Raw genomic sequence first — 10,542 nt, 5'->3', positions numbered from 1 at the left:
GTTTCCAACTGCCATAAAACACCAAGAGAAAAGGGGCAAAAGGAACAAAGAGGGGAGACTGGAGTGGTTTGAAGAGCAGCACCTGGACTGGACCAAGCAGGTTACGGATCCAACAGCACAAAGTTTGCCCTTGATTATTTATTTATTTATTGTGTATTGAAGTCAAATGGCTTCTTATTTTTCTGCCATCTCCCTGCCGCCACCACCGTGCTCCTTTCATCTCACCTACAGCAAGTGTCTGTGTAAAGACCTTTCTTCCTTTCTGTCTTATGACGGGATCCGTTCAGGAAGTTTAAGACTTTCTGAGACCCCAACATTACTGCCTGCAGGCTATATGTAAGGCCTTTGTCAGTGACTTTTTAAGACTAGGCCTCTTTTGAGGATTTCGTAAAATGTCTTAAAAGCCTTTTTAAGACAGGCGGACGCCCTGGATAATCGTCTCATGACCTTCCTGAGTTCTACTGTAATGGGGGTCCTAACCCACAGGCTAAAAGCGTTGACCCGATCTAACTCGTAGCATGACCAATAACTGATAGGACAACCATTTCTGAATAATATAAGTAGCTGTGTTTTAGATAACGGACTGCTGTGCTGCTGGCAAAAACAACAGTGCTCTAGTTTTGTGTAGAAAGGCAGGCTGAGGAGGCTGGCTGTGCACAGTTTGGCTGCCAGCTGCAGACTGACAACAGAATATTATAATTTGTTTCCCTCCCAAACACTGCAAATTTGCCTCGTGTTTGATGTATATGTAAGTCACTGTTTCAGGAACGGTGCTAAAAATAGCTCCGAGGTAGCCAAAGGCTTGTTTTTCTAAAGACCAGCGGGGTCTTGCATCATGGCCCTCCACAGTAGCTTCAGTATCAAAGCCAAAACCTTGTTTTGATGCGGTCGCCCAGCCGGTCATGTGGGGGAGACGACAAGGTCGTCTGGGTTATGGAGAGATTTCAGTAGAGATGCAGCAGTTTGTGACTCTGTGCGGTTTGCTGTCAGCCGGGTCCATCTGCTGGGCAACAGTTGCATTGCTCCGGTGGCACATTTTCTTGTTTTAACTCTCACCTTCATCTGTTATGCTCCACTTAGCCCTTGAGCCATCCCGTGACATACTTCCCAACCGTGTTCAGTCTGGATGGAAATGGGGAATGTCACGTATCCAAAGCGCAATCTGGAAAAACATCGAGATTAAAAAAAAATAAAAAGAAATGCATTTTTACACTCATAATGCCGCCATTGTTACGTTTACATAATAAATAATTTAATTTAGCCTTAAGTTTGCCCTCCTTTTCATGGCCGCCACTGCTCACCCGCGGTGCTCATCGCTTCTCCCCGGAGTGTGCGGAACTCAAGCCCCCGGCCTGGCGCCGAAGAATAGCGCTCGTTAAATATTCATCCTCCGTTCCCAGTGGCACACTTTTCCTCCCTCCTGGTCGGCCCATGTTGCTCTGAGCCAGACGAGCAGCAACAGAGGTGGGCGCCGTGTTTAAGATGGAGAAAATCTAACGCACGGGAAGATGAGGAAAAGTGACTACGGAGCTCCAGTGACATGAGCGACATCAGAGACCGGCCGCAGGAGGAGGTAGGGTCTTTGGGTGCACCCTCATTCCCCTTTAGTCCGCACATAGATTGTATCAGTTGGTATTTCCTGCACGCTGGTTTGTCTCTCATGCACACACATTATAGGAGCACGTGAAGTCATGAAAACCAGTGTATAAGGGTTTTGGTTTAGTTTGTTGTGCAAGTCTTAGAGTTGCTGCAGGCCTGTAAACTTACTCCAAACTACAAAGAGGGCTGAAGCTGTAATTCTGCTCCACTAGATAGCAGCAGATTGCTGTGTGTGTGTGTGTGTGTGTGTGTGTGTGTGTGTGTGTGTGTGTGTTTGAGAGAGAGAGTAAGAGAGAGAGACAAATACGTCTACTGCTCCCCCTCAGGACCTGAATGCTGAATGCCACCTCTGTCATAAGTCTGCTTTTTCCTCCCGGGCATGTATCCTAGTTTTTTTCTCTGTTGTCTCTTCTCTACAAATTCTATCAAAAGATAGAGGACCACCTGCCAGCAGTGATTGCTTTGGGAAGAGGGACACTGACTGCAACTCAGAGCTTTCCACGTTTGATAGAGGCCTTTTATTCAGCTTCAAAGACGGACGTACAGTTAGAGACAAACTGTCACTGTTTCATCATGCTCTCCGTCTTTCGAATGCATTCAGAGACAAAACTCCGCACGAACAACATGTGCACACGCGCACAATCATGCACTACATGTGTTCTTTCCTGGTTGGTAATGATCAGATAGACTTACAAACCAAGAGCAAAAGATCAAGCTCTGGCAACCCAACACCTATACCCTGTACCAGGACAGATCTGGCAATCCGACCCCTTCCCTCTGGAAGAGGAATCATTTGGTTGATGGCACTAATAATCACAACCCTGTTACCGATCCTCCACTGGCTCTGTGTGTGTGTGTGTGTGTGTGTGTGTGTGTGTGTGCGTGTTTGAGTGTTTTTTCCCTGTTACTGATACCTACAGGGAAGACGTCATATACGGTATATGATGAGTGGGCGTCTTTCCTGCCCTTGCTTCTTCTCCTGCTTTTTTGTATGTGGAAGTAGGTTGGTGGCTGCCTGCATTGCTCATATCGATGCTATAAAAAAAATTAAATTTCACACATAGATGCGTCACTGATCTGCACCTATCACCACACACTGACACCCATCTGATCGTATGTTACTCTGGAAAAAAACAGGAGGAGAAGATTTAAGGTCAGATAAGTGTAAAGGTGATCTATGCAACCTCTCTCACACACAGGCATAGATGTAAAACAGACATTTGGGGTTGTCAATCATTGGATGCTTGTAGATTTGATGGCATCTCACTGCCAATCAGCCTTATCTCTTGCATCCCAAGTCTGTCTGTCAGTCGGTCTCTCTCTCCTCTCTTTTCCTCAGTCTCTCTCGACCTTTTGTATTATTCATGCCCCGCCTCCTCAGCTGCCCAGAGATCTCCAGTTTCACCTGTAGAGCCAGATGACAAATTAAGACTCCTTCCACAGCCCACCGCAAGGAACTTTTCAAGCGCACATATGCATATGTATGCACATGCAAAGGCACACGTGCACACACAAACTGTCACACACTCTGAGGAGGGAAGTGTGAGCAGAGTGCTGCGTTGTATTGAGTGAGCAACAGAGTAAAGTCAGAGGAAGAAGCTGAGCATGACCTAGAGACTTTGTCTTGGACCTTTTTTTTTTTTCGTTTTTAAGAGGAAACTTCCAGCGAGGACGCAACAAATTCATAGACGGCAGAGACCACATTTTCTCATCTGTTCTGTTTGTCATTGAATGCGGAGGTGACTATTATTTTAAGACTTTGTCTTGATGAAAGATTGGGCCACACATTTTGTCTTGAACTCTGCCGGATCAGAAGAACTTGAATCGGACTAACAGCTGCATTGTTTATTTGTGCATTTTTAATGTTTGCATTCAGTTTTACAGAAAGCTAATGCTGCATGGATCATACTGTGTGGAAATTAGTAAAACGAACACGGTGAAAATCTCTTTAGCAAGAGTTCATAGAGAGGTTGAGTTTAACAGCAGATGATACGGTACGCATATACAAGGATAATTACATATAAAAAAGGTGTTTAACCTTAAACTGTGAAATGTTCCTGGACAATATCTACTTTACTTTGAGGATCAGAGGGGATTTCTGGAAATCCAGAAGGTTTTCCAGAAAGGGTCGCTTAGCCTCTTAGTTGGTTGTAGGTTTGAGACATCAGGTTTACAGTTAAGGAGCATAGCAATACAAGTGTATAGGGCAGATTTTGGTCCTAGTAAATACATTTTAGCTAAATTCTAAGATGGGGCATTGATATGAAGAACAGAGTTTAAACTTACTTGGGTTCCAGTGGTACTTTATATACTGTATATTGTATATGTGTGTATCAGCTATAGGAGTGATGTTACATATGTCTGAACAGGAGTATTCATGGGGACCAGATTTGGGCGGGGCAGAACTGCTTTGGCCAGGTGGACCTGTCCTCGAACAGAAACCGAACCTGCATATTGTGCTGGCACAAAGTCAGCCCAGCATATCTAAGCCAAGGAATCGGTTAGAGGTCAGACTCCTGATTATAGTTTCTTAAATATATCATATTTTCTTCTTAAACTGAAAATACTCTACAGTACTGAATTGTAATGTGAATGAAACCTTTTTGTATTTGAAGGTTTAAAGCATTGCTTCCTAAAGAGAGGGAATGGTGCGCTCCTAGCCACTTGTCAAAATGGCTGGCAAGAAAGACCCCAAGAAGGATGCAAAGAAGGGTGGAAAGCCTGAACCAGAGAAAAAGAAAGAACAGGAAAAGAAGGAAAAGGATGACAAAAAGGGAGGGAAAGACGTCAAGAAAGCCAGCAAGGATGATAAGAAAGGCGGGAAGGATGATAAGAAAGGCGGGAAGGATGATAAGAAAGGTGGGAAGAAGGGAAAAGAGGACCCCCCCAAAGGGAAAGATGATGGAAAGAAAGGAAAAGACAAGGGTAAAGGTAAGAAAGTGGAGTCTGAGGAGGAAGAGGATGATTTCTTGAGTGATGAGGAAGAAGAGTTAAGTGATGAAGAGGATGATGAGGAGGAAGACTCAGAGGATGACAGGAGAGGGAAAGGGCGAGGAGGCAAGGGGGCTAAAGGAAAGAAAGGGGGAAGGTCTAGACGTGGGGAAGACTCAGAAGAGGATGATGAGGAGGACGAAGATGAAGAAGACGATGATGACGAGGATGAAGAGGACTATGGCAAATCCAAAAAGAAATCTAAAGATGACCGCCACAAAGGTGGTAAATCTGACGCCGATGCTAAGAAGAAAAAAGGCAGAAAGAAAGAGGAACCTCCGCAGATGCCAATAAGAGAAATCCCAAGGAAAGGTCTGAAGAACATGTCCAGGATGTTCATGAAGTTTTCTGGCTTCAAGAGGCGCAGGAACAGCAGGAAGAAGCTAAAAAGTACATCTCGTTTGTTTCTGGGACTGGGGAGGAGAAAGACCCGACTTGCTAAGAAGAAGCGCCGAAAGTCAGTGTTGAAGAACGCCTCTCGATTCATGATGAAGTTTAAGATCAGCAAAAAGAAGAAAAAGGAGAAGGAGGCCAAAGAGAAAGCTGCTGCAAATGGTGGGAAGAAGCCAACTTATATGCTGCTTCGCCTGGGGGGAGGATCAAATGAGAAGAAAGGGGGCTTCTTTAAAGACTTATTAAAAAGAAAGGATGGTGATGGGCCTGCTGATGACTTCAAGAATCGAAGTCTGCTGCTAGGTAAAGTTGCAGCAGTTACTAACTGGCTAACCAAACGTTTCCTGTCCTCTAAAATGCGAGGAAATTCAGGACGCCATGGGTGGGAGGGGGATAGAGGACAAAGCCGACGTGCTGGCTCCCGAGGCCATTTCCATGGTTACGACAACAATGGTTATGACTATGGGGACGAGGCTTATGGATATAGCCGGCGACGTTCATTACGCCAGAAAGGTTATGAAGGCTATGACGATGGTTATGCCGGTTATGTTGATGAGGCAGATGTATATGGGGAACAGGGACAGTTTGGTTACTATAATAATGGAGCGGGGGAAGCAGACTATCAAGACTTTGGTTACTATGGGGAAGAAAGGATCTATGATCAACATGGAGAATATTATGAAGGTGTTCCTGATGATGAGGTTATGGGGGATTACTATAACCAAGGCTACTATAACAACCAGGAAACAGTTAACTTTGGTTACCAGCAAGAGCACGCAGTGTATGGGGATGAAGTTATGGACTATTATGCCTTGATGGGTGAGGACCCTCATGCTCAGGGCTATTATGATGAAAATGGTCAGGTAGTTTATTATGGTGATGGACAAGGGGGTTATGACAATGGAGAGGCAGGTTTTTATGAGAACCAGTACACAGCAGCAATGGGAATGCAAAGTGGATTTACACCACACTATCAACTTAGCTATGATGATACGGGCATGCCATACAATGACTACAGCTCCCAGCAGGTCACGGGATTCCAACCACAAAGCCAGCAGGCATTTAGCTATGGAGGTCAAGGGATGGATCAGGTACAGGGCTTGTATGGGGACCAGTATTTAGGCCAGCTGGATCAGTTTGAGGATGATATTGGTGGAGTTCAAGGAGGGGAAATAACTTTTAGAGTTCCTAGACCTCAAGTGCGCCTGTTTGGGAAAGAACGTCTAGACGTGCCACTTCACCCTCCACCTACTTTGCCACCAGATCCAGAATTTGAAGACATGTCAGAAATCCAGTACGAAGACCAGACTCTTCTTGCACCAGGTCAAATCATGTCACCACAACAACATATGATGATTTTCCCACAGCAGCAGATGATGTCACCACAACAGCAAATAATGTCACCTCAGCAGCAGATGATGTTACCACAGCAGCAGTTGATGTCACCACAGCAACAGATGTTCTTACCACAGCAGCAGATGATGTCACCACAGCAGCAGATGATGTCACCACAGCAGCAGATTATGTTACAAGAACCAAGTGTGTCCCCAATCATGCCACCCGAGATGATGCCACCACAGCAGCAAATGACATCACCACAGCAGCAGATGATGTCAACACAGCAACAGATGATGTCACCACAGCAGCAGATGATGTCACCACAGCAACAGATGATGTCAACACAGCACCAGATGTTGTTACCACAGCAGCAGATGATGTCACCACAGCAGCAGATTATGTTACAAGAACAGAGTGTGTCCCCAATCATGCCATCCGAGACGATGTCACCACAGCAGCAGATGATGTCACCACAGCAGCAGATCATGTTACAAGAACGGAGTGTGTCCCCAATCATGCCATCCGAGACGATGTCACCACAGCAGCAGATGATGTCACTACAGCAGCAGATTATGTTACAAGAACAGAGTATGTCCCCAGGTATGCCATCACAGATGATGCCTCCACAGCAACAAATGATGCAACAGATGCGGCCCCAGCAAATTTTCTCACCACAGCAGATGTTATCAGATCAAATTATGTCATCACAAGAGCAGATGATGTCACAACATATGATGTTGCCACAGCAACACATGATGTCTTCACAAATGATGTCACCACAGGTAATTTTAACTCTGTTTTGTTATTGATTTGGTGTTAAGTATCAAGCTCTTTAAAGAGCCACAGGGGGATTTTATTTTTCCAAATTACAAACCAATTTACCAACACTGATTCCTATTGAAATGTGAGTGAAAGCATGAAAATGTGAAATTCCAGAGACCACAGCTCCACTGCCTCTTAATGGAACCAACATGAGCTAGTACTCAGCTAGCAAGCTAGCAAGTACTATAGGTTCTCTTTTAATTAATCCCACCTATCATCTCCACTGTTTTTTGTTTTGTTTTCTTCAAATTAGAACTATTGAAACAATGAAATCCATATTTGATTGGTTAAAGTCGTTCCATCAGCAGCTAATTTCCCATTTTATGGTAACTTAAAAATGGGTATTCTTACAGGTGACAAAGCTATTAGGTGAATACAAATATCTCTTTTTGTACCTTTTTACATTGACAGTGAAATGTGTCCCTAACAGGATGTCCACTAAAGCATTTCATTTTAGAGCAAATGTGCTATAAAAATCTATTGGTTGTTTTCTATAAGCAGGGTGATAGTATTTTTGTAGAATACCGTAAATTGCAACCTTTACACTAATCCTAGCACATTGGTCCCTGAAATCATTTCATTCTCCATTTATTCTATGCATATTTTTTGTTATGTTATTCCAGCAGCAGATGATGACAGACCCAATGGTGATGCCACAGCAACATGGTTATAGCCCACCTTCAATTCCTACTCCCACTGCGATGATAATTAAGCAAGCAAGCATGTCTCCCCTACCCGCACGGCGCCTGCAGCCCTCTCCGACTCCATCTCGACGCTCTGTCATCATAGGCTCTCCGCAAATGCAGCGCCATCCCATGGGCTCCCCTGTACCTTCTCCCATGCTTCCACAGAGACGAAGCCCCTCCCCACAACTGTCCATGAGGAGTGGGTTTATTAACGTCCAAAGACCTCCTTCTGTTATGTCAAGACGGCTCTCACCACCTTCCTCCCCCATGGCATCCCCCCTTACCCATCGTAGAATGCCACCTCAGATATCACCATCTCCTCTAGCTCAAGGACCTTCACCCCCTCACTCTCCCCGAGCTTCTATGATTCGACGAAGCCCCCCACCCTCTCGAAGAACATCAATGAGGCGACATTCTCCGCCTTCCTCACCCCGGGCGTCAATGAGAAGGCGAAGTCCCCCACCCTCACCCCCTCCTGCCCACAGCCCATTTGGAGGGAGAAAGATGCGTGGGCCACCCTCCCCTCCCCTATCACCTGGTTATGCATCTCCCCCTCACTCTACACAGCTCAGTAGAAAACCATCTCCATCTCCCTCTTTATCCCATCGCAGTTTGTCCCCTGCAGGGCCCCGACCTTCTCCATCATCTCCTACTCTTTCTCGTCGCTCAACTAGACTTCTCCGAGACCCCACCCCATTAACCCGACCTAGGATGGGAGGTACTGTTCCTCTAGGTACTGTCAGACCCTCCCCTATGGGTCTCCGAGGGCGTCCGGTGCCCCCACCCACTCAGAATGTGCGTCCATTCCGTGCTTCCTCTTTAAGAAGCAATAGGTCTTCAGTTCTCACAGTGGACTCTCTCCACTCCTCCCCTTTCCACTCCCCTCACATGGTCCACCGCACTACCCTTGGCAGGAGAGAATCGGGACGATATCCCCCTCGCCCCATAGCTCGTGGACGTCCCCTCATGGCTCAGCAATCTATTAGGAGTATACCACCTGCCTCTCCCGCACCCTCCCTTAAACACATGCCTCGCACTGCATCCCCACGCCTCTCTCCTCGACTTTCTCGTCAATCCTCCCCCATCCTGGCCCCTTATGCTGACCATCTACCCACTTATACCCCAGAAACATATGTCATGGACCCCTTTGCTGATCCTTACACTGAGCAGTTTGTTCCCCCCTCTTCTCCCATGCAGTATGGTGCTTTGCAAAATCAGGCTTTTTCATCCCCCTTTGGCCCAGAGGTAGTAGGCATGGGTGAAATGGCTAATGAATACATAGAACCTTATGCTCCCTCATCCCCTAGTCTTTCTGGTGCAATGCAACAGCAGAGGATTTGGGATGCATCCTATGTTCCCTCACTGCAGAGACCAATGTCACCTTATGAGCAGCGAAGGGCTCCTTCATCTCCCATGCTGTCTGGGGCTCTGCAGAATCAAGCTATACGAGATGCATCCTATGTTCCCTCACTGCAGAGACCAATGTCACCTTATGAGCAGCGAAGGGCTCCTTCATCTCCCATGCTGTCTGGGGCTCTGCAGAATCAAGCTATACGAGATGCATCCTATGTTCCCTCACTGCAGAGACCAATGTCACCTTATGAGCAGCGAAGGGCTCCTTCATCTCCCATGCTGTCTGGGGCTCTGCAGAATCAAGCTATACGAGATGCATCCTATGTTCCCTCACTGCAGAGACCAATGTCACCTTATGAGCAGCGAAGGGCTCCTTCATCTCCCATGCTGTCTGGGGCTCTGCAGAATCAAGCTATACGAGATGCATCCTATGTTCCCTCACTGCAGAGACCAATGTCACCTTATGAGCAGCGAAGGGCTCCTTCATCTCCTTTGCTGTCTGGGGCTCTGCAGAATCAAGCTATACGAGATGCATCCTATGTTCCCTCACTGCAGAGACCAATGTCACCTTATGAGCAGCGAAGGGCTCCTTCATCTCCCATGCTGTCTGGGGCTCTGCAGAATCAAGCTATACAAGATGCATCCTATGTTTCCCCTCTACAGAGATCAGTGTCACTTTATGAACACCCTATACCTCCTTCTTCTCCATTGCTGTCTGGAGCTCTGCAAAACAATGCAGTGAGAGAAGCATCCTACAGGTCTCCTCTTCATAGGCCTCAGTCCCCATATTCTGCATCCGTGCCTTCATCTCCAATGCTCTCTGGAGCCATGAGACATGGCCAGGCACTAAGAGGTGTGGCCTCTTATCAGACTCCACAGCTCCATTCACCATATGGACGAACTGTTGTAACCCCATATGATTATATCGCCGAGCCTGCCCCAGCACCAATGCTCCATGATGCCTTGCAGAACCGATCTGATTTGCAGAATGTTTCATCTTTAAGATCTCCGATTATGCAGCGACACAACCCTTATGCTCCACCTGGACCTCAGCTCCGCAGTGCATTACAACAGAACCCAAATTTACGCCAAGCATCTTATCAGACACCTATGCAACTCAGACAGTCCCCATATGGGCCACCACCACCTTCTTCACCAATTTTGGGAAATGCCCTGCAAAATCCACAGTTGATGCAGGCATCCTACCGGTTGCCAGATGGGACCTTAGTGTCACCCTATGCAGATCCACGTTCGTCCCCATTGCTTGGCCATGCTTTGCAAAACCAGCAAGTCCGTGGAGCCTCGTACACCTTGCCTGATGGATCAGTTATAAGGGTAGGAAACAAGGAACATCCCAATA

General features: G+C 46.5%; 1 protein-coding gene across 1 annotated transcript in view; it reads left to right on the top strand.

The window, feature by feature from the left end:
* The first annotated feature begins 386 nt into the window (after positions 1-386).
* myo15ab (myosin XVAb) overlaps positions 387-10,542 on the top strand; it is a 48,577-nt gene continuing 38,421 nt past the window's right edge. The window contains exons 1-4 of the mRNA XM_067499110.1: positions 387-1,573; positions 3,969-4,106; positions 4,215-7,103; positions 7,767-10,517. Of these exons, the coding sequence (XP_067355211.1) occupies positions 4,272-7,103; positions 7,767-10,517 (5,583 nt within the window). The 5' untranslated portion in view covers positions 387-1,573; positions 3,969-4,106; positions 4,215-4,271. The remainder of the gene's footprint in view (positions 1,574-3,968; positions 4,107-4,214; positions 7,104-7,766; positions 10,518-10,542) is intronic.

This window comes from Channa argus, chromosome 3 (genome assembly GCF_033026475.1).
Source record: "Channa argus isolate prfri chromosome 3, Channa argus male v1.0, whole genome shotgun sequence".
NCBI lineage: Eukaryota > Metazoa > Chordata > Actinopteri > Anabantiformes > Channidae > Channa > Channa argus.
Note: the sequence above shows the minus strand (reverse complement) of the source record. Positions and strands in the feature narration are given on the sequence as shown.